Source organism: Antrostomus carolinensis, unplaced genomic scaffold, assembly GCF_000700745.2.
Source record: "Antrostomus carolinensis isolate BGI_N321 unplaced genomic scaffold, ASM70074v2 scaffold5005, whole genome shotgun sequence".
Classification (NCBI taxonomy): Eukaryota; Metazoa; Chordata; class Aves; order Caprimulgiformes; family Caprimulgidae; genus Antrostomus; species Antrostomus carolinensis.
Window position 1 is genome coordinate 19,234 of NW_010316963.1, and position 25,581 is coordinate 44,814.

The 25,581-nt window shown below is 37.9% G+C and overlaps 1 protein-coding gene across 1 annotated transcript in view; it reads right to left on the minus strand.

Moving 5' to 3' along the window:
• The window catches only part of LOC104525296 (gamma-aminobutyric acid receptor subunit gamma-1), a gene marked incomplete at its 3' end in the record, with an annotated part of 34,542 nt that extends 16,146 nt beyond the window's left edge, over positions 1–18,396 (minus strand). The window contains exons 1-3 of the mRNA XM_010168404.2: positions 18,342–18,396; positions 17,842–18,039; positions 8,754–8,821 (exon numbers count right to left, since the gene is read on the minus strand). Coding sequence (XP_010166706.2) covers positions 8,754–8,821; positions 17,842–18,039; positions 18,342–18,396 — 321 coding nt within the window. The remainder of the gene's footprint in view (positions 1–8,753; positions 8,822–17,841; positions 18,040–18,341) is intronic.
• Positions 18,397–25,581: the final 7,185 nt, after the last annotated feature.

The following is a 25,581-nucleotide window of genomic DNA, read 5'->3' on the forward strand; positions in this document are numbered from 1 at the left end:
GAGATACTGCTGCAGGAAAGGGCACTCAGACCACTCCCCTGCTTTGTAAAGTGTACTTACCATAGCATGCACTGTGAGGAAAAAAATCCTGTTCCTGTAGCCACCCAGCTTTCAACAGAGGATGAGGTTTTCTAGTGTCCGCACAGATCCTGGCACCAGCCATTTTAGGGCCAGTGAATGACAGCAGTTTTCCTCTGGAGCACAGCAGCAAACGAGGCAATGAAAACCTGTATGGTAGGAGCCGTTGCCACGGACAGTTTCTATTGCAACAAGCTGTTAAAAGCTACAGTAACAATCAAAGAACATCCCCTGCCTTTTTTTTCCTGAAACTCAGTTCAAATCTAGGCCAGTAGAATTATTCCCACAACTGGAATGCAGCATCACAAATTTCCATATAGACAGACAGATTAGGAATTAATAACGAAGAACAGATGTGCAATGTTCTTCAAAATATTTATCATCTATGTGACACAAAGATAAGAGGTAAAAGACAAAGAACTAAATGTACCTTGTCGCAGATGCAGACACAAGGATGGCAACCACAAGAGAAGCAGACAGAAAGTATTTGGAGAGGATATTAAGGCATCGGAAGTAACAAGAAACTGTACAACAGAGTAGCCAAGCAGTCTGTGCAGTTTTGGGGTGAAAAAGCAGGACTAAAGCACTGTTTGGGTTATATTTAGCACTAGTCAATACCTTTCTCTTCTCAGTGAAGCTCTATGTGGTATTTATATTAACATTATTCTTGGTTTAGATCATCTAAGAACACAACTGAATTGTGCAGGTACTCAATACTGCTTTATACAGGACACACATCCTCTGCAAGGAGCTTTCAGTTTGCATTTAACATAAAACACAAGATTTGGAAAGCCAATAGGGGCATAAATAACACAAAACAAAGAACCCAACACCAGTCAGAATTACAGGTAGTTATTTTACCACAACAAAAGCTTAATTGTTTGTGATACTTTGTAGCCTCCACAGAACGGAAAAAAAAAAAAAAAAAAAAAAAAAAAAAGAAAAGTAAGTTTAAACAGGAACATGATGAGAAACAACAAAGCAGCTTTGCAGACATTTAAACAAAGTTTCTTTCAGGCATGAAGGGCATCTTGGGAGAAAGTGATATTGAAAGTTGAAAGTATGGGAGCAGAAACTAGTGAGATCTGAGACAGGAAATGGCTTCTGGGGAAAAAAACAAAAACCAACCAAACCACAACTAAAATGGCTGAGGATAGGCTTTGAAGTGCCTTGAAAGTGAAAGGAAACTGTTTATGTGTGAGGTCAAGTGAAAGAGGAGACAGAGGAAGAACCTCTGCAAGAAATTACTCAGTAGAAACTGTAGAAAATTCTCTCTGTAGGATACCTCTAGATGGTACGAATGGAGCCAGGCTGCAACTGGAAAGTTTACAAAAATATGTTAGCATAACAATGGGAGTCTGGACCAGGGATTCCATGTGACAAATTAAAAAATAAATACAAATAAAACCCCTCTGCACTCCAAATTTGCAAGACTACAACTGAGACACTACTCCTTGTTCTAACATCAATCACATCATAGAAGATTTTTAGATTTCAGGCCTCAATGACATACAGAGTAGTGATTATTCACAGCAACTGACAGTGCAGAAGGGGTGAAATGTGGGAAGATTTTACAGGTATTTAGCCATATGGAGCGAACTAAATACCTGTGAACATATATGAGGGACACAAGGCAATATTTTAGACTGGACAAGAGCAGACACACAGAATAGCAGGCACTTGGCACAGAAAGGTTGCTGAATTTGTGCATGAAGCTACCAAAAAGCAGTTGAGAGCAGAAGATAAGGTGACCATGGAAGACATCCTGCACAGAAGTACAACAGAAAGACCTTTAAGAAGTACATTCACATCAACACTTAAATAAAGTACTGGGAACACACGAAATTAAGGGACTTTCTCACAGATCACTGACAGACTGACCACAGATAAAAAGGAAGCTTTTCAGAAATGTCTTCTAGCCCAACCATGTCCACAGGTCAGAACTTCTGCTATTTTTTTAACAAATTAGCCTTATGCAAATACAGAGCACTAACATCTGAAATCTCAGATGCTTGATTTCCAATCAGTATTCTGGCACACTCTACTGAAGTCAGGAGAGTTAAGTCAAAGTAAATTTTTATTATTAATACTGAAGCCACAACAACTCTGACTTAAGTGATACAACAGTACTATAAAAAAACAGTATTTCCTAAAGTATAAACTAGTCTAACATAAGATTTAAGAATAAACCACAGCACAAAAAGACTGCAGCCTTATAATCTACTGCATTGCTAAATGGCACACAGAAATCAGATCATATTTTACAGCAAAGCACACAGATTTTTCTGGTGTTTTGTGTAGAACCTTAACTACCTGTCTTGACTTCATATCTGTTAAGGGACAACTGGTAAACTGCAGCTGAAAATGGGACAAGTACTGAATGCTGTTTAAAGTGGGGGCTGAAAAGATGCCTGTACTCTGGTTTGGTTCCAGAAAGCTACTGCAACATTTGTCTGTTGTACAATGGCTGCCTTTTCTCTCACTCCTCATCATTCCCTTCAAAATGATCACAGAAATTGGGAGCAACACAGGAACTGCTGTGCTGAGCCAGTATGAGCAGCATATTGCCTGTACTTGGATAATTCCCCTGAAAATGAACAGGACAAGCTTAGAGCTACCTTGCAATAGCAGTAGGCAAACTAGCTGCCTGCAAGAGCCAGACTAAGCAATTTAAGCTTTTTTTTTTTTTTGCCTCCCTCCCCCTCCCAGAAAAGAACAGAGAACATTCATGAAATTGTATTTGGGAAGTACTACTCAAGTTCCTAGACACGGTAAAATAAGAAATACTAACAGACATATAGTTTTTGACACTTAAAGTGTATTTCATAACAAAGGAAAAACAACGCTCAAGCCTACTGAAGGAACATTTACTCAGCTGCTGTAAATGAACACTGTGTCCATCAATCTCAAACACTCATCTAACTAACGGTCAATTAACTCTGATCACTTGCAGTGCTGACAGGCACCAAAATGATTGGAATCTATCTTTCCTAATCAAAATAGAAGAGGAAGCTGGGAAAAAATTTATTAATCTAGCTTACTCCAAAGAAGACGCTGTACAATAAGAAACAGGTAATATTCAAAGATTTGTTGGTACTTCTGTTCTGATTTATGAACAAATATTCTTGCCATTTGAAAGAGAATGGAACCAGTTTGCATAAAATGCACACACTCGACTCTCCCAAAATCTGCACTACTTGCATGCTGAACCCACACAACCCTAGGAAACTTCATAAACTCTCATATGTGGGCAGAAGTACATCCCTCATGCTCTTCCTTTCACTCTGTCATCATAAAGCTCAGAGAGACAACGGTTTTCCTCAAAATGGTCTTCTTCAAACATGAAAGCAATTCCAACCTCCAGGAAAAGCTTCAAATGCAGTTCACAAACCATGACAAGCCCTACCAAGCAGTGCTCATCCTGTCCTGAAATATTACTATACACTGCAGTGTTTGGATAGCACTGAGATTTATTAAGTTTCATATTAGAAACATAAACAATGTTCACTTAGACACATAGCTCTCTGTAACAGACAGACAGGAGAGAGAGAGAGATAGAGAGAGAGAGAGAGAGAGATTGCCCATTTCTTTCCTTTTATACACTTGTTACTTTGGATTTTCTCCTATTGTGTTTGTTAAATTCTTAAGTCAGTGTGACATGGTTCACACATGTAAACTGAAGTACACGCCTAGGTATTTGCAGGATCAGGACCTTGCTAATTCCAGTATCTATTTCTGTCTCCTTCTAAGCCTCATCTTTCCTTTATGCTATTTACTATTTATTCAGTAACAAAACATTTAATATCATTCAAAAACAGACTTAAAAATACCTTGATTTACAGAATAATGCACACAAAGGGTGTGCATCTTTGAGTACTGGATTTCAGGGTAGCTTCAGATAATGTATATGTGGGCCACAATTACTTATATTTTAGTGTGCTTAATGTAAATTACACAGCACTGTAAAGTAACAGTACAAAATCCCCAAACTTTCAATATAAATTTAGTGAATAAGTGCAGTGACACACCTGACCATAAAGCATCCTCCACAAGTACAATAACACTGAGCAATTTGTATTAGGATAATGATCACATTGATACTTGAATATCTTTAAAAAAAAAAAAAAATCTGCTGCTAGTTTTTGCAACTTGAGGATGAAATGTTATTTAGAAGTCAAAGGATACTTAAAATTCACCATCAGCACATTCTACACAAAGTCATAAATGGTACAATAAGACAGGAAAAACTGCATCCTAACAGTGTCCAGGCCACGCAGTCTGTGTACCAAAGCAGCACATTGTGTGTTCCATGAATATCTGATTTGCTCCGTGGTTTAGCTATCTTGTTAAAAATAAAGAGTGCTAGGCTTCAAAGTATGGCCTTCAGATTATGGTCACAGTAGACTTCAATGGATAACTAGCAAAGATCATGTGACAAAAGCTAAATCATCTGCAGAAAAGACAGAAATGCTGGAAAATAACAAGGAAACCGAGCTGCTTCAGTGAAGAGCAGTCGCAAAAATTTATCCTGGACCTTTCAGTCTGGACCTTCTAATACTGAGTTCCATTAATAAATACAAAAGCTGAATAGAGACCATTACCTGCATTCACAGCAAGGGAAGAAACACACTAAAATGGCAATTATACTATAATGTTTCAAAATGTTACATCATGGGTTTTTTTGCTAGTTTTTAATCTATCTATCAGTCACAATGTCTATGAATCTCTCTAGTAATGATCTGCCTCCTTCTAATCCTTTCCCCATTTTTGTTACTTCAGTATTATTCCACTATTTACTATATGAAACTTGATCAAGTAGACATGAAGAAGAGGGAAAGTAAAAACTTTTCTCTTTGCTCTTCATTTTTGACAAAATTATGCAATACTGCTTCTTACTTAAGGAATTGCTCCTGTATTCCTTCTCCAAAACTTTTGGGGTAGCAGTCTTTTATTGTCATGAGAGTTTTGATCAAACAGATCAGGTACTCTCTTAGTTAAAGGAAGGTAAAAATGTCCTGGAAGGCTGCCATGCCTCACCCCACCCACTGAATTGCACACTCGCACAGTCTTGTCAAACTACAAAAGCTACGGCACTGGCATGGTTCTCCCCGGGACCTTAGGGCACCAGTAGCACAAAACACTATGTATTTATGAACACACAGGGTTTGGGGGATGAATACAGGGCAGAGAAAGACCATGAGGCCCACAGTCAACATGGACCAACATGCATATCTAAACAGGCAATATATATCAGACCCTGTTACCTGTACCACCAGAATGGCTTTTTCTCATTTTAGCCCTAGTTTGGAAGGAAAGACAAAAGTAGTGAGAACCTAGCACATCTACATCTACATGACAGGACAGGGGGCAATGGGCAAAAACTGGAACACCGGAAGTGTTCCAGTAACACTCGGAACTTGGAGGTAAGGAAAAATTTCTTTACTGTGAGGGTGCCAGAGCACTGGAACAGGCTGCCCAGAGAGGCTGTGGAGGCTCCATCTCTGGAGATGTTCAAAACCCGCCTGGACACTTTCCTGTGTAACCTGGTGTAGGGAACCTGCTTTGGCAGGGGCTTGGCCTAGGTGATCTCCTGAGGTTCCTTCCAACCCCTACCATCCTGTGATTCTGTGACACATTAAGCGCTCAACTGAATGAGCTTCCAGATAGAGAAAAAATAGGCTCTGAATATTCGTTGCATGTCTAAATTCTGACAAGAAATCCCTATGCCACTGCAGAGCTACTGAGGATCAAGACTTTGGCCATAAAAATGCCCTCAGCTGCATTTTACATGATTGTTCCACAATGAATAGCACGGGTTAGCTCTAAAAAACAGATTCAAAAATCTTTAGCCTTAATGAGTATTAGAAGCCTAAATACTCTCTTGATCCAGACACTTGTTAAAAATGTTTACTCAGGTTGTGGATGCCTAAAGAGTTCACATGCTGTACAAAAACATCTTAACCATAGGGTGTCTACATCGTCTAGAATTTTGTGTAGATCTTTGTTAAATTTTGAAAGCAAAACACAGCAGCCTTCAAAAACAAATTCTAATGAATGCCATACATACACTTAAAGTGTCCCTTTTATGAAAGTGAAAAGCTATCAGATAGTGAGAGGAAATTGACTGAATTATAATAAATAAATCTGTTTCTTCTCATAAAATGTGTCCTCTGAAGCTTTCAAACAAACATATTCCCTTGATATGCTGATTCAGCATCGTTAGAAAAAATATGCTCTGCATCATGCCATATTGTATCCAAACTAAATAGTTAAAGGACAATCATTTGTCAGAGTGAATTAATGTATCTGGCAAATGAGTAATCCAATGGGGAATCACAGATATGTGTTCTCACATTAAGTGATCAAATGAAGGGATGAGGACAGCCCTTGAAATGGCAGCAATTTTTATATTATTGGTTAACAATCTCAATGTTGACTCCAGGGAAAGTGGCTTCCTAATGAAACCAACAGCTCACATAAAGAGAGCTTACAGGGTCAAATCTGTAATTATTTTTTTGATGAGAATGTTGTTTCCCAGATTAAAAAAATTTTTTTAAAACCTTCATCAAATTATTTGCATATATATGGTTTTATTTATTTTCACAAACATTTGATTTTTGTAGTGATGTTAGATGCTTATATGATCCAGGTTCCTGGAGTCTAAGCCCAATGAAAGCAATTGCTCTTTTATGAAGGCCATAGTGCTCTTAGACTATATTTTAAATTGCTAAGTAGTTCTCTGCTCATTTTTAAAAAACACAGAATAGTTTTGAAAATTCTATGTCTTAATGACATTTACCATATTACACTTCGGTGGCATGCTTCATTGGGTTTGTTTTGTTTTGTTTTTAACCGAAATCAGAAGGTTAAAGGGATAAACATTCAGTTGATGTATATTATAAACATTAGGATCTTGCTCTCTAATGAAGGAATATGTCTTTTCAATACAGTGCTATCCTTACTTTGGACTAAAAGCCAGTACAACTGGAATAAGGTGGATACTGTCCTGGGTTATGCTAGGATAGAGTTAATTTTCTTTTTAGTAGTTAGAAGAGCTGTGTTTTCGTTTCAGCAGAACTTATTATGAGAAGAACATTGATAAAAGTACTGGTGTTATTAGTTGCTGCTGGAGCTCAAGGCCATCGTGTTTGGCTGGTTCACAGCTGCATTAGGACTGGGAGGGAGAAGTGCAGTGAACAGCAAACCCCAAAATTGACATTTGGATGTGCCAACAAGATATTCCATATCATATCACATCATGTCAGTATATTAACCAGGATTGACTGGATGACGGGGGATTCTCCCAGGGATCTCTCAGGCTCACTCTTCCGGGGTTTCAGTTTCGGGACTGTCTCTGCTCTGGGACCACTGGCTGGCACAGGCTGGGCATCAGTCAGTGGGCAGTGAGCACTGTGTATCACTCATTTGTATATTCTGTTATCATTGCTGTTATCATTATAATTTTATTTTAATTATTAAATAGTTTTTATCTCAACCCGTGAGTTTCCTTGCCCTTTTCTTTCCAATTCTCTCCCCTACTCCCTGGGCGAGGGAGCGGGAGGCAGAGGGGGAGGGTGAGAGAGCAGGCTGTGTTTGGCTGCCAGCAAAAAAGGGTGAATCCACCCAAACCACCACAGTATCTTAAGAAGCATTGTTTTTTCCTGCTTGGCTTCTCATCACTGAAAGTCAATATTCCCCACCCAACCACGATGACATATATGCAAACCATAAGAACTTTAATAATAATCTAGAATTACTGTGCTTTCACCCAATGCTCAGAATCCCCCTGCACTGGCATACAACAGCCCCACATTGAACAAAACACTTCTCTGCCATACAAATTCAACACTGTCAGCAATTTTGTAGGGAGGAGGAAAACGAAAAAGGCAAGAAGGGGCTGAGCTCAAACTCACCTGAGGGCCAGCCCCAGTCTTAATTCTGGGTAGCAGTCCACAGGAGAAGTCATGCAACAAGGCCTTTCTAAAGCCTCTAACACCATCATTTCATACAATGCATATCATGACAGAAAATCTAAATGATTTACAAAAAGGTCACAGACTCAATTTCCTCATAAGTCCTGTTACTTCAGTGTTGGTGGTACCAAATAGATAGGTCAGATTTCAACAAGTCTATTGGAAACTAGTTGAGATGCACTGCTTAACTTCTGAAGAAACCAGCTGTGTGTACACACACACACACACACTGAAGAGGACTCATCAGACTAAGTAAGACATGGAAAAAGGAGGACAAAAGAGTTAATTTTGAATTTTTCTTTATATGAATTTGAAAAATAATAATAAATCACTGCAATGAAAATAGTTTTATTCACAAATGCTGGCTCAACTGTTACTTTTTTAAGCACTGAAGAGGAGCTCCAAGAAATTACTCAGCCAGAGACAAACCAGGTATATACGTAGTGACAATGTTCAACACAAACAAAAATAAGGACCTGATACAATGTCATCTGTGTGGCCTCATTTTCTTTAAAAGAATAAATATATTTTTTAAATTACAACAATTTCAACATGTTTCTGCAATAACCACAATCATATCCAACAGCATAAGAATACACAGTAAGAAGTAAAGAAGCTTATTTCAATCAGTTTAGAATTATTTCATAATATTAACCCATAGCATCATTCAGATAATGCTTTCTGTCAATAATCAGAACTTACCATATTGATTGGGTCAACCGGGCCAATGCTGTTAACATAGACATCTGTTTCAATTACCGTAGTTCTCACTAAAGAAAACAGTAACCATAATAATTACATATTTAATTAACTCTGTACATTGTTAGTGTAATTTAACCGATTTACTAAAACAACAATAAACCTGATAATCTTTTATTAGATTCAGAATAATTAAATCTCTGGTTTGTTCATTCTGTGAAGGATCATAAAAAACTTCACTCCCTTATTCCATATGAATTGTTAGAATTATCAATATGAATTTTTTACTTCATAATGCAATCCCCACCTGTACTTTGTGAACATAGATAAGACAGGGGTTTTTTTTAAATTCCTTTACTTTTTATACCTTTTATATCTAAAAACAGAAACTGTCTTTCAACATAAAAATTTAATCACAAACAGAAAAAAAAAGTGTCTAAAAATTGCTTGTACAACAAACCAGGAGGTTTGGGAGCAGATGTGCTTATCAGCTGTAAAGAATCAATATGCAGTGGTCTTGGTCATTTCCTATTGAAAATCTGTAACAAAAATAAAATAACTTTTCAGCAAAGATTTCTTCAATTCATAAAACTAGAGCACACCTACAGATTACTAATGTCCTTTCATTAGATGATCTTTCGAGGTCCCTTCCAATCCCTAACATTCTGTGATTCTGTGATTCTGTAATTAATACACTGCTTCAAACACAAAACTGAAAGCTCCTCAAGTGAAAGTCATTTAGAAGTTAAACATTTCCAAACTTATTTTTCTTTAAAAACACAGGGAAACCACTCTCACTGGGAAGACAAAAATGAACTGTTTTAAAAATGTATTCTCTTACAGAACTTACTCTCTTATTTTGTGCACTTACAGAAGGGAACAAAATCTAAGTAACTTTCCATGAAAGTCACATCTGAAGTACAGGTGGCACTGATAATTCACTTTTTTACTCCTCACTGGTTTATAGGGAAAAAAAGTACAAACAGAAGTGGTCAAGATACATTTCAACTTCACCAATTTACTAATCATTTTCTTCTAGCTTGTACTGGAGAGACAGAATGTGGACACAAGAGGACATATGCTTTAATAATAAAGCTCTGCTTATCTTTCTTTCATGATTTGGCACATTAAAATTAAGCATCTCTGTCCATCTGCAGATGGAAAAAGGGGAAGGTACAAACAAAAAGGCACTTTGATTTCATAGAAGAGGGACCCTAGGTCATCAGAATTTATTTCTTTATACTGTAAACCATCACAGATTCCCCCAAGTGCTCTAGAACAAACCTAAAATCTTAAACAAGAGAATTTTTCAAATCTCAAAAATCTGAAACTCGAACAAACATACAGAAAGAAACAGGGTATAATTAACATCCTTGCCAGCTACAATGACAGGCAAGATACATTTCCTAAATATCCTAAGATATCTTTTCCCTGCCAGTCTCACTTGGGAAAAAATTCTCACTGATTCCAAATCCGATTACTGGTGTGACCCTGAGCCTGACAGCAAGACACACCAGCGAGGCTGCACAAAGGATTTTCTGTACCATCACAGAACAGAGTCACTTGATCACCATCGTGTCCCCAGCATGCTCCACAGAATATTCAGACTCTGGAAACCAATTTATTTCCTGCAGAAAAAATATGAGTACTTCCTGAGCTGCAAATGTCTTCAGTATCTGCAGGGCTCATAAAGGAAGGGGGGCAACACAAGAACTCATACCCACAAACTGAAAAATCAGAGTAAAAAAAGTATATAATGCGTGTGTGTATACACACATATGTATAATAACACATTTTACATGCACCACATCTCACAGAAAGACATCCTCTTCCTTTAATTTTGCAACCCTATTTATCTACATAACAGAAACTCCACTGCTAGACTAGAACACAAGGAGGTACATCAAAGTGTATCTTGCCTCATTGCTCAATCAATGCTGAATCCACTATTTTTCCCCTGTATTAGTAATAAATGTTTAATTCTCCTTAGTGTTAGGAAATCTTGTTCCGAGGTTCAAGTCTTTGATTCCAACTTTCAGCACTGCCTAGCCATGTATCAAACCTTTTCCTCAGACGGAAGTACCTACAAACAGTGATTAAAGTGACCTCTGAAACTTACCTTCAGTATGCTGAACAGTTCATAACGCATACCGCAAATGCAACCTAGATATAATCTCTTCAACTTTAACTTCCAAACTTGCTCTATTGTTTTCAGATACATCTTGAAATGCGGACACCAGAACTGGAAATTTTTGTAATACTGTGTCCTGGTTTTTAGCTGGGACAGAGCTGGGTTTCTTTTTAGTAGCTAGAATAGCGCTGTGTTTTGGTTTCAGTCTGGGATTTGTTATGAGAAAAACACTGACAACATACCATTTTCATTTTGTTGCTGGAAGTTGAAGGACTAAGTGTTAGTCTACAAGCGCAAGATCTAGGAGGGGCAAGGAGTATTTAAATTAATAAGCTAAATTGGCGTTTGGATACGCCAATAGGATATTCCATATCATACAACATCATGTTCAGTATATTAATGAGGGTCTCTTCCTCTCTTGCTCTTTCTCTGGCGCTCAGGCTCTCGCTCTTCCAGGACTGTAGTTTCAGGATTGTCTCTCCTCTGGGATCATTGTCCAGGAACAGGACGGGCTTGGTTGGCAGGCGGTGAGCAATCGTGCTGTGTATCACTCTTTTGCACATATATTTTTACTATTATCAGTATTATTTTAAGTTTTATTTTATTTCAATTACTAAATTTTTCTTATCTCAACTTACGATTCTCCTTACCCTTCCCCCTACCCCCTGGGGTTTGGGGAGTGAGGAAATGGCTGTGTTTGGCTGCTAGACAAGTGCTAGCCAAGCGAAAACACCACACATTGTTATCAGTGCTGCCTGAACACTTCCAGTTTTCTACTTATGTTCCTTTTCAAAAGGGGACTTATCTAAGGACAAAGCTCAGAAGATGCATAGGTAAGATCTTATACTACACAAAATATCTAAGTTTTCCCCTAAATCACTGTTTTACTATGCAGAATCACTCACCTTGAAATATGACCCACAGGCTTCCTCCCCCTCGCCTCCTTTTGTCTTTTCCCCTCTCAATTTTTATATCTCCAGTTTTACTGAAGGAGCTGATTACCCTGCGGATACAGCCTCTCCCTTTGCAACAGTCTTTGTCCCATCTGCCAACTTTACTACAAAAATTCATTGCTGAAATCATTCAAAATATCATTATTCTGGATCGAGACTTTCCTATGAGACCCCACTACAGACAGCCCAACCACTGATATTTCCTTATTAACAACTAAATTTTGAGACCTGTCAGCAAGCCAGTTTTTAATGGGGGCTGTGTCAATTTTATGAAATTCCAGCCTGCAGCAAGCAGTACTTGATCTGCCACAAGGGCTCTGCTATAATGTGCCGCGGAGTTCAATTTGTCTTTTCCACACTGCTCTGAGTAAGATTATTAGAGCCATTAAGAGCCAGTGAAGAGTATGAAAATCTGCCTCTGTTGAAATTATTTTAATTGACCCAAATGATCCAGAGAAAGAGATCCAATTCAAGAAGCCAGGAAGGGGCTGTTTTGTTACCTTAGTTCATCTGTATGATACAGAGTAAAATACTTCTGTAAATCAGAAGAAAGAATTCATTCTTCTCATGTTCTTGAACTAGAAGTGATACGAGTCCACGAAAATGATAAATGCTGGAACAAAATACATTCTTGATACTAATTTGACATCCATATACTTACTGCTGTTCATTTACTCTCTACACAGAGCCAACAGTGAAAGATGGTTTGAAAAGATTTTTCTACTGTGAATGCTTATTTTACTTTAAAAATTTAGTATCATTTGGTATCATAATGGTCTGAAACTATGAGTAGGAAGAAAGCTATTTAACACATCCTGTGTGAAGTGCAAAACAGCACTGGTAACTTAGAGAAGCTTCTAAGAAAGAGGAGAAAGGGCTTGCACACTTCAAATATTTATACTGAAAGACAGTATGAGCCAGGCTAGAGTAAAGCAAGAAGGTGAGGGGACAGCAGATTGCATACTCAACGGAGAGAGAGAAGAGTACCAAGGGGCAGCTGCCCCAAGGACAGTTCACCATCTCCTAACATAGCAGGGAACCTGTTTGCTAAGCCAAATCTAGAGAGACCTACTCATACTTTCTGATCTCCTGCTTTTTCTTCACTAGACTAAACTTCTCTTCTTCTAGTTTAAAAGGTTTGACTGGTACTTAGCACCATCTAACACAAGCACATAGCTAAGGACAGGTTTGTCCCAAGAAATTGATATAGTAGATAAGTGATTCCTGTGCCTTCAAGAGGCAAGAGCAAAAATGAATTTTCCAACAAGCAGTAAGACCTGGAAAGAAGTGTCTCTCAGCAGGCATGGACCACTACCCTTCTAGTAAGGGATGATGCATAACCCCCAGGCTGTGGTGGGTTGACCCTGGCTGGATGCCAGGTGCCCACAAAGCCACTCTATCACTCCACTCCTCAGCTGGACAGAGGAGAGAAAATATCACGAAAGGCTCAGGGATCAAGAGAAGGACAGGGAGATTACTCAGCAATTACCATCCCAGGCAAAACAGATTCAACTTGGGGAAAATGTTTAATTTATTGCAAATCAAAACAGAGTAGGGTAATGAGAAAATAAAAACAAATCTTAAAACACCTTCCCCCACATCCCTTACTTCTTACTGGGCTTAACTTTACTCCCAATTTCTCCACCTCCTCCCCCCCAGCAGCACAGGGGGACAGGAAGTTAGGCTTGCAGTGAGTTCATCACACACTGTCACTCCTTCCTCATGGGGAGGACTCCTCACACTCTCCCCTGCTCCAGCATGGGGTCTCTCCCAAGGGAGACAGTCCACAAACTTCTCCAACGTGGGTCCTTCCCATGGACTGCGGTTCTTCAAAACTCCTCCAGCCTGGGTCCCTTCCATGGGGTGCAGTCCTTCAGGAACAGACTGCTCCAGTGTGGGTCCCCCACAGGGTCCGGGTGGTCATCTGCTCCACCACGGACCTCCACGGGCCGCAGGGGGACAGCCTGCATTACCATGGGCTTCACCACAGGCTGCAGGGGAATCTCTGTTCTTGCACCTGAAGCACCTCCTTGCTCTCCTTCTTCGCTGACCTTGGTGTCTGCAGAGTTGTTTCTTTCATATATTCTCACTCCTCTCTCCGGCTGCACTTTTCTCTTCTACAGGTTTTTTTTTCCCCTTCTTAAATACCTTATCCTAGAGGTGCTACCACCATCGCTGAGGGGCTCGGCCTTGGCCAGTGGCAACTGCATCTCAAAGCCAGCTGGCATTGGCCCTGTCAGACCTGGGGGAGGCTTCAGGCAGCTTCTCACAGAAGCCACCCCTGTAACCCCCCAGCCAAAACCTGTCCACGCAAACCCATGTATAGGCATATTCTGAATCTCAGGCTGAGTTCAAAATCTGTATTTTGAAAAATGTTTACTCTTGATTAGAAAAATCATATTGATAAAAATCTATCTCAAATAATTGACAAATTATTTTAGTAATTGCTCTCACTACCAAAAGTGCCTCTTTTTTAGCCTGTATTTATCCAGGTCCACTTTTCAGTTTTTGATATTTGAAATATCTCTGCCTGTTACACTGAAGAGCCCTCCTTATCAGTTGTTCTCAGTTCATAAACCCCCATCTCCTGACAGAAATTATTATCATTATTGTAAAAGTGCAAAACATTGCACTTTCTATTACTTAATATTGCTCAATTTTCTTACTCCAGTCCTCAACATTATCAAATACCATGTCAGTCCATCTAAATTCACTAACTAAGTTTACCACACTTCTCCATTTCGGAATGCAGGTCTAAGATATATCACCTTTTTACTTTTTTTTATATTATTATTATTTATCATGCTATTTAATTTAAACTAAGACCACTTCTGATAATTTAATCCAGGCTTATTTTCTCTGAGCATGTTTTCTGTAACTCCTCATTAATTGCCTAAAGAAGCATCTCTTTGTGGTGATAAAACAGTTATTCAGCAAATAAATTAGATGACTACCACACTCAGAAATAACAGAGACCTTCAATTTGTAATAGTTTTTAATGGAATAATGGAATTCTCACAACCAGTTATCCAAGAGTATTACTTATAAGGATATCTATATTGAAAATTCAGCCTCAAATGTCTACAGCAGGCTTCCAGCTCCATCTCTGAAGAATTTTTTCAAAGTGATTTTGATGAAAGCAGAGCCCTATTCTCCACACTTCTTTTACCTTTTTACTAAAAGGAAACCTATCTTTAGCAAAGACTCCTATCCCACCACTTTTATTATTTCCAGTATTTTTTATGCAGTGCACACATCCAGTACCTTTAACATCCACTACATATGCTTTTCTATATCTTGCTCTTGTATTTCAATTTCTTTCCATTCTTGCAAAATATTCTTCATCTCAGAATTCATACCTCTTTACTTTACTTGGTATTTTCCTGCTTATTCAGGCTTACTTTCTTACCTATATTATCCTTTCATCAATGCTATACTAAGAGCACTTGTTCAACAGAATATTCCCCTAATACCCTTATCTTTTCAAAATTACTCCTTCTATTAGTCTCTTGAAAGTTTACTTTTTGTTCATGTATTCTTTAGATCCCTGATTACATGACTTTTCACATTAGAGTCCTGAGATGCAATTACTTACTCATGCCCTGCTTATAGTGCAATTACAACTATCCAAATTTCTCTAGGTATCCAACTTCTCTATGTCCATGAGCAATCATCCTCACTATTCTTAAAATTTCAGTAAATTATGACTTTCCTCAAACTGTTGATTGAAAACACTCCATTAGAGTTGTGGATGTATGGTGATTATTCCCTATTTTTAACTGAACTTTCAGACTGATCACTTGTTTTCTACCCATGTAATACACAACACTGGACATGAGACATAGCTGGAAAAAATGTGCTGTACATTGATACGTTAATGTTAATATATCAGTGTCCCTAAGATGTAACAGGTGGAACTGTGTACAGCTGAAATTCTTTTCTTTAAAAAGAAAAGTTGAAAAATAACAGCTAGTTTGATGCAGGACTGAAGCTAAAATGGTGTGGTTATAAAATCAGGTGGACAAAACGTAATGTTACAGTGAGAATAATACTGCTTTTATCAATACTCCAAGGTTGTATCTTTAATTAAGGGGATTTACACTACAGACAAGAGACTTCATCTGGTAACTAATATTACTTCATATTGAGCAGAACGTACTTTAATACTAGTTCCTTTATGCTCCAAATACCTCAAAGTATAGTACAAAAATTGAGTTGAAGACTTGTAAGATTAATAAATATAGCAAAGAGTAGCAGTTAAGAAATCACTACAACTCATGGATATTTGAATGAGACAAACAGAAAATGATAGAGTGTGTTTTTTTCCTATTAGATTTCAGTATGGACTCCAAAGTTTCAATTTTCATTTGGCTCTCCTTTATCATCTCCCTCAACTAACTGCATGTTTAACAATGAAACCCCTTATCTTACTCTGAGATGCTGAAATTCTGTGTCAGCATCAGAAAGAAAACAAAATTCTGCTCGGGTATTCAAACCCAAAAAGTCAAGGTTTGATACAGAAAATGTTTCTATTGTAACTGAGCTTTGTAATTCAATAATAAAAATGTTCTGCTATTATTGCTTTGAAAGATAATTAGAATTTCAGTTCAATAACCTTGTTGTACAAGTACTGACATATACTCTGAAGATGTGGAATCTGACACCAGATTTTATCCACATCATTGAAGCAGACTAAGATGAAGGCACTACAGACTGATTTTCTTCTTCTTCTATCTGTTACATACCTCTTGCAGTTTCCAAGTACTTGGACAGAACATGATGCCCTTACCCAAAGTTGGAAATTTCACCTTATGTTGTCCAAAATTTCTGAATTGTGACAGAAATTTCTTCTTGTTACCTAAATGTCTAAATGTTTGCAGTAATTCAATTAAATGAACATGAAGGCAAAGACTTACAACAAACTTAATGAGATTCACATGTGATTATATTATGACAGAGAGAAAAATTGCCATTCAACATCTTCAGGGAAACAGTCAACAATAAAACAGAACTAAGAAATTTGAGGGAGAAAACAATTTGTCAAAAGCTTTCAAAAGAAAATACTTAGTTTGAGATTGCATCTCTGTTCTCCTACATAAATGAAATAAGTCTAGATTGTTGTATTGTTTATCATATAAGCAGCTTATAGACTTACATGGCATTCCTTTGATAGGGAATGCCAAGTATTTAACAAATAATTAGGTCCTCCACCTCTCCCTTCACAGTTCAGGAAACAAACTCAGAGAAAATAAACTATTTTTCTTAGTTTGATCCAACATGCCTGTGGTAGACAAGAGCTGGCAAGGTTTAATATATTCGATGTTTTTAACATATATTCTTCCAAATATTTACACTTAATAGTTACACGCAAATTGATGCTTTGACTACTGAAAGAAAATATTGCCTTCCTACTAGCTGTGAAGTTTGGACCACAATAATGTGGTCTTCCTTCCTGTATTCCTCTAGAAAACATATAGTCCTAAATTAAATTTTTAGATTCTTAGGAAGTTTTTTAAAATCTGAGCTACGGGAAAAAGAGAACTGGGTTGAGTTAAATTTGCTCAAAATACACACTTACAATGCATTTTCTACAGTAATAGTAAAAACATCTAGGAATAATTCTTTAATAAACTCCTACAGACTCAAGATTACATTTTTAAATAACCATGTCTGGTTTATATCTACAGTTCTTTCTGTCAGAAAATCTTAGTTAAACAAAGCTAACTATAATTGCCTTTTAATGATTTATTATACATTGCCCACTGTCACCAGAAAGCAATACTTTATATAAGTAAAAGAGATTGTAAATAGAACATTAAAAATCTACTCTTGTAGAGAACATTATTTTTACCAGTTCCAGAAAACCATTGCATTTTATTGCTGTTATATTTAGCTTGCTATATTAAGTTTTAAAAACCGCATTAAGCTATTTTTTTGCCATCTTTGGCAAAACATACATCATCGCTGGTTCACATCTTCTATTTACTAAACTATTTTATGGGCTTACCCCCAATATCTGGACGAAGCTTATTGTCATATCCTTGAAGTAAGGAGTCCAGTATGTGAGTTACATCCCCACCATGAATCTTTGGTGCAAGGACCCACGTTTTATTCACCATTAGATCTTCATCATCCTCATCATCTGCTTTATCAGATCTATGGTGAGTAAATAAAAAAAAAACAAGGTTAGTCACAAACAGTGAAACTAAATACACAAGAGGTGAAGGAGAAACTGATAAAATATTGAACACTATTTAGAGTACTTTATAAAAATCCAAATGCATTCTGGTTTCAACAGAAAGAGCCAGGCCCTCATTTAAAACACTAACATTTTGTTTTATGGCAGTAGAGAGTGTAAGCTAATAAACATGTCAAGAGAGGCATTAACACATCACCCATACAGAAAAACTCAAGCCATGAGTCAAACCCATAAAAAGAGCAGTAGGCACCTTCTTACTGTCAGCCTTTTCCTGTTTAAAACACAAAATGGAATTCCCAAGCTTTTACCAACATATATTTCATTTTCAAATGATGGTACTATGTCTAAGAGATGCCTAATCATGGTAATAGATACATCTTGGTGTAAATAACATTAACAGAATCTCCTTCCTAGTAGCCTCCATTCTAGCTATGATTTTAAAAAATAAAGATTTGCATACTTATTCAACTCCATTCAGATTTTAAGAAAGCAAATATTATATCCATGTGCTATGACTAAACATTCATAGAAGCTGCAGTCAGGTGTCAATTATGTATCTGCATGTATATGTGGTACAGTTAAAGTGCTGTACCATTCCTTTCAGTTAAGATCATGTGTTAGCTACATACTTTATCAAGATGAAACAAACACGCAAGGAAAACACACATTCATTTATTGTCTCTCTTTTAATTAGACAAGCAGCAATATATAAGTTAATCACTACATCATTAGAAAAAAAATCACAATGCCTTGGTTGCATCTGCAGATTCACTCAGATATCACTGAAAGGTCAAAGAATGCCTGGAAGTAGTTTCCTTTCCATTTGAATCAAATGAGTGTGGACTTAAGTACTCCTCCAATGCTAAAGTTTGCCATCTATATTACTCATCCAGCTTATTTCAGGGAATTGCTATGGGCTTCAAGTCAAGCAAAGTGCATCAGACTGATAGCTGTAACTCTGACAGTCACACAACTTATCTTCACAAATGGACACTGGCTAGCAACTATTACAGAACATATGCAATCCATACAAATCAGTTTCAATGTTAATATAAGCATAGATATTCCAGTAAAAGAAAGGAATTAAATTACTGTCCTTGTACCCATTTGTATTGTACACCAAAACTAAATATGTTACTGCTATATTATTAGAAAAGGATTTAAGGGCTTCTGAATTACAAGGCATATGCTGCTCTCAAAACCAAGGGGGGAATTTCTCAGTAAATTTCCTACAGGAATGAAGACCACTAGCATGTTCCACGTGGAGACAAGACTATGCCTTCAGGGGGAAAAGACAGATGGAGTAGACATACCTGGCTTTTATTGTACTCTTTTGTGAGAATACACCAAAAGAGCCTGTATTTGTAAGACCTTGCATCACCTCCCAGATAATACTAGTGAGTCTCACTGAAAATCAAGATTATCATGGCTGTGGAAACTGCTCAGTGGTTTTGGCAGGCCTGCTTAATTTGGGAAAAGCAAGAGGGAGCTTGACACAGCTCAATAGGTTCCCAGAGGATGAACAAAAGGCACTGCTTGGATATCAGGACTTTCATACCTAGCTTGCTGCAAACAACTTGCAAGAGTCTATTATAGCTGAAAGTAATATGCAATCTAAATATAAGGTTCACTGACAGCTTCCCCTGTAACAGTCAGAAAAGCGCTTTTATTCTTTTAAATTGAAATGCACCATAAAATACTTAATCTTTACTGTACTACATAGACATTATAGAAGTGTCAGATATTAAATATTTAACATTTCCCATTAGCAGGATCCCACTAATGGGAGCACTAAAAGAAGTAGGAAGCTAAGTTTTGTAAATGTACACTCTTTTTCCCTCAAAGCTACCTATTGTCATCACTTTCATGTTTCTTTACCATGTGGCGCTTTTATTTTTAATATGTTTTTGGTCTGCTTGCACTTTATGTCATCTAATTACTATATAAATTAGTTTACAGTTGCTAAGAGTGCAGAGGTAATCCCAGCCTTTCCCCGGGAGCATTAAGATGACAAGGAGTAAAAACTTATAAGTAGCTCTCTAAGGAAAGAGACATACCCACTACAAAAGCAACCTTTTCTTCTTCCTCTTTTTGTTATAATTCCAAAAACAGCAGAAAGTACAGTGAAACTACTAGAGCTCTGCACAGACCCAGAGCACCTGACTCACAGGATCAGCTCAATTATTTGCAGAGAATTTGAAATAATAATGACACAATTTTGTCCCGCTTTAATGTTCTTTCCATGTTGTTACTAACAACATAGATTTAGCCAAAATGAAAAGTACAAGAGGTCATGCCATTCCCACTTAAACCCAAGAGGAGTTACAACCATGATACCTCCACTCACTGTCATTTGAATATCTTGACATTTTTAAGAGCTCTAATTTTATTTATAGATTCACAGGACCATTCAGATGGGAAGGGAACATGAGAGGTCTCTAGTCCAGTCCCTTGCTCAAAGCAGGGCCAGCTCTGAGGTCACAGCAGGTTGCTCAGGGCTTGATCAGGTTGGGTCTTGCAGACCTTCAAGGATGGAAACTGCACAACCTCTTTGAGCAACCTGCTCATCACTTCTCTCTTTTCTGCTATTTACTCTATTTAAATAAACTTGAAGTTAACAAGAAATAAATACAAATTCATTTCAGATACTCACTTTCTGTCTTGCTTTACTGGAGGACCTCTGGTCCTCCTACAATTTTAAAACTCTGAACTAAAAATATGTATACAGATTAAGACACTGTCAGCTTACAGAAATCTGTTTATAACGCAATTCCAGGGGGAGAGGGAAAAATTCCATCCCAATATCCAACAGCTTTTCCAGCCACTACTAAGTAAATCCATTTAAGGAGCACTTTTATTAGAGGCACCATTTCTTTACTTAGCGTCTGACAAGAGTCTTGTCTCAAAAGGCACACTCCCTACTATTTACACAGAACTATCTGATTTTATCTAGAAAATAACATACACTGAAAAAAGTGCCAGCTGCTAGAAAAGAAATCACTAGATATCCGTAACAGTATACTAGGTTAATAAGAGTCTGTGGCTCACCAATCCATTAGCTAAACCAGCCAAGGAACCAACACAAATCAGAAATTAATATAACCAAATGTGGAGGAACCGTACTATCACTGTTCTACACCATGAAAGGAACTATCTTACTCTTTCTATTCCTACCTTACAAGCCTTTTCAGAGATGACTGACTGTGATTAACCCATCTTGCTACCAAAACAGCATCTTTTTAACTCTTCTTTAAAATGTGCCCAAGATCACCGAGCATGCAATAAAGAATGTAATGTCTCTGCAGTGCTGATGGTACCCAGTTCTACACTTTTGACTCCTAAGCTGTAGCCACTGACATGTAGCCACAGGACTGAGATAAGAAAGGTATTATGTTGGCTGGAAAAAAAGAAGTGACTAGAATATACAGAAAGTCGTCTATATGCCCTCCAGTGAAGTGGAGCACACAACACCCACTAACTTGAATTCTCAATCCAGATGTTTTTGGGGAGTTTCACAAAGCTCCCCCAGATAAGCACCTAAAGCCATGAAGGCAGCAGGACAGATACTGTGTACATATTCATTTCTAGGAATCCAAATTACTGATCTATGTCATACTAAATAGGTTTGAACTACTCTGTTTCAAAGGTAGAAATCTCTCCGGATTGACACAGTCGGTAAGATTACTTGAGATAGTGATAGGATCTAACCAAGGTTGATAGATCGCATTCTTTAAAGAAACATTCACTTTGGAAAACAAGATGGTTAAAAACTGTTGACCTTTTACCTGAGTTTCTGTGTATCTTACGTTGCAAAGTCCAGCTTTTTCTCCAGAGTTTGGAATCGGGTAGAAGGAAAGATGGAAGACAGCAAACTTCATTCCAAACCAGAAAATAATCTGCTAAATTCTCATAGAATGGCACGGGTTGGAAGAGACCTTAAAGATCATCTAGTTCCAACCCCCCTGCCATCAGCAGGGACACCTTCCACTAAGTTGCTCAAAGCCTCATCCAACCTGGCCTTAAACACTTCCAGGGAAGGGGCATCCGCAACTTCTTTGGGCAACATCTTCCAGTGTCTGACCACCCTCACAGTAAAGAATTTCTCACTAATATCTAATCTACATCTACCCTCTTCCCGTTTATAGCCATTACCCCTGCCCTTGAAAAGGGCACTGAAAAGGCAACTACCTGCCCTTGGAAAAAAGTCCCTCCCCAACCTCCCTGTAGGTCCCCTCCAGGAACTGGAAGGCCTCTATAAGGTCTCCCCGGAGCCTTCTCTCCTCCAGGCTGAACAGCCCCAGCTCTCTCAACCTGTCCTCATAGAAGAGGTGCTCCAGCCCTCTGATCATCCTCATAGCCCTCCTCTGGACTCACTCCAGTAGGGCCATGTCCTTCTGATTTTGGGGGCCCCACAACTGGATGCAGTACTGCAGGTGGGGTCCCACGAGAGCAGAGTAGAGGGGGGAGAATCACCTGCCTCGATCTGCTGGCCACGCTTCAGGTATGTCATTCAAATATTTAGCAGCATTTAACTTGGGCTGAGCACCTTTTTACTTCTTTGCAGTTAAAAAAAAACTAACAAGCCCATTAAGATTAATGTCAATTAACTCTACCCTCACTTTAACAGTAGCACTTTCCCATCTCCCTCACAACTCCAGAAAGAAAGGGAAACTTAATTAAAGAATTATTTTCCTTCCAAGTTCATCTAAAGGTTATTTCACTACACACAGAACATAATATTTGATCCTCTCTCCATTTACTGTAAAATATGTTTTTTCCCAACAAAGTTCACTCTGTAGGTCTTTTTCAGAATGTCTGGAGAGATGATGATTTAGAACAAAAATATTACATCAAACTTGAAAACATTTCTGGTCCATGGTACAATGTTACTTTACATCTATTACTGCAGGTGTTAATCCTAATTTTAATGATTTTTATAAATAAGAAACATCTCACTTCTTAACATGCTTGTTGTTATAACACTTCAGCTAGCCTCATAAACTCAACAGTAAACTGTATGTATACAGTTAACAGTAATTAGGCAAAAAGTGCCCTAATTATGTTCTCTGTCCTTCAACTAATTGGAGACATTACCATGACTAATAAATCCCTGAGCACAAGCGACTAATGACTAAATAAGTCTTTTCAACATCAGGCAACATGTTCATCTTCAGACACCAGTATCATAGGTCTTTGTTCTCCTTTAAATATGAGACAAACCAATCAGAAGGGCTTTAACTTGCAATTAACATCTGTCAGGTTATGTAATGAACTGGAAAAAAACCTGATATAGTGAGAGAGCTCCTACTGCTATTTCCATCATGCATATCAAAGTATTACATGTAGAATCACATGTATAGCATCCGTGAGACTATTTAAACACAGCTTAGGATCAATTTTGTTGTTCGTTTCCAGGCTGGTATTCCCACCCAACACAACCAAGAGTAGCCAGTCCTCCAATTGGGGTTGATTTATGGGGAACCCATAGACATCTGGAGAAGCAGTAGAGACTGGGCAGGGAACATTAGTTATCTCCACTGACACTTCATACTCCTGCACAAGCAACTCGATCAAACCCTCAGTAGCCATGAGGTTTGAACAACCCTGCACAGTGGCTTTGTCTATTTGGAGATGAAGTAATCCTTCTGTACAAAGAATACTCTGATGATCGCTTAATAAATAAAAAGGAAAGTCAGTGTTTCAGATAATTCCTATGCTGAAAGAGCTGAAAGGAACATATTTTCCTTTTTGCCTTACACATGCAAATGAAAACAGTAAGACTAGTTGTGTTTCATACATTTACCTCAAGACCTTCTTCCAACAGCAGGCAAAAGCAGTTGCTTTGTGAGTTTAAACGATACAGGGGTAGTGCACAGTAACACTTATCTAAATCATGAAACATGCCTTAAAACAGCTGTTATTAACTGGCTGTGCTTCCCAGCATATTATATTTATGTCCTCTGTGTAAGTATAACACAATTTAATCTTTCTTTTCCAGTACTTAAAAAAACCCCCCACAATAATATTCCTTTCAACTTTCAGACAAAATGGTGATGTTTCTCAAATTGTAAACATGAGAGATTACTTTGCTAGCAACAATACAGCTTTAAAGGTTTGTTAAAATACTGTACTTAGCCAGACACTGCTTCGTAAGAAGTCAGTCAAGACACACAAGGTTTCCAGGGAAGGTTTCCAACTGATTAGACATCTAACCAGTCACCAGAACACCAAACATGATATGCTCATATGTGCTAAAGAAGTATATATCATGGCCCCATCAATGAGAGTTCAGAGGTCATCAGACCTAGGCAAATTCTACACCTAAAGAAAAAAGCCTAAAGCATTGCTGAAAAACAAAACATGTTCAACAGCACCCCAACATCAAGAATCAGATATTTTTACAGAGGCTGGTGATGATTCTAATTCAGAAGCTAAAAATCAAGTTCTTAGGCATGTGTCACATGAATGACCACGGCATAGAACCATGTATAGATGAAAAAGGGTAAGTTTAAGCAGTGCCTGAGAGAGAATAAAATTCCTTACAGAAAGAGCAAAATACAACTTCAACATAGTAGGAATGAGCAATTACTCTTCTGTCAGCAATTTAATATACATATTTACATACACTTCCTTGGATCTTCCTAAGATAAAACAAGGGCCTCAGACAGATTTGTAGTATCCTTCAGAAGATGAAAAAGGATCAGGCCTCCTGCACATACACAAATATTACTTCTTTTCAGTAGCAGCAACAGCAGTAGGACCACATAGTCATGACTGCTAAAAAAGGACACAATTGCCTTTTTCTTCAAAAGATTTTATTGAAAACTTACTTCCACTGCTAGCTGTCACTAGTGGATGGTTTAAGTATTTCTCAAGATTTATCTTCCAAACTTGATGGCTGACTTCATACTCATCATTTCTATTACATTTCTGCAGAAATGAACTCTCTTTTGCATTTCATCATCAGCTTCTTCACTGACATGCTTTATTCATCACAGAAAATTGCTGGGAAAATAAGTATAACTGCAAGCAAAGAAATGCAGCTACTGAAAATATGTCTCCAAAAAGCATTACTTGCTCTTCTTAATTCTTCGGGAGATAAAGTCACCTATGTATTCCTTCATCCTTTCTAAACTGGGTTAGACACACTCTTGACAAAAATCTCTTCTCTCTCTTTCCCCCACCCATTCTACCTCAGATGTTTTTATCAATCTATTTCCCCCTCCTTCTGTCTTGCTAGACTTTGGCATATTCTTTTGTGTCAAAATGTACTTCTCTGTCCCACTGAAATATCACAGAATCACAGAATGGTAGGGGTTGGAAGGGACCTCAGGAGATCATCTAGTCCAGCCCCCCTGCCAAAGCAGGTTCCCTACATCAGGTTGCACAGAAAAGCACCTGTACTGGTTCATGCGGTTATTATAAATATGTTTTACTTATTCCCTATATCTTTTTTCCAGTATAGTTACCATATATTGTTATGTTGATTCTTCTTCTGGATACATACCTCTTCATCTTCAGGCTTGAGAGGTGGGCCTGTGCTAACCT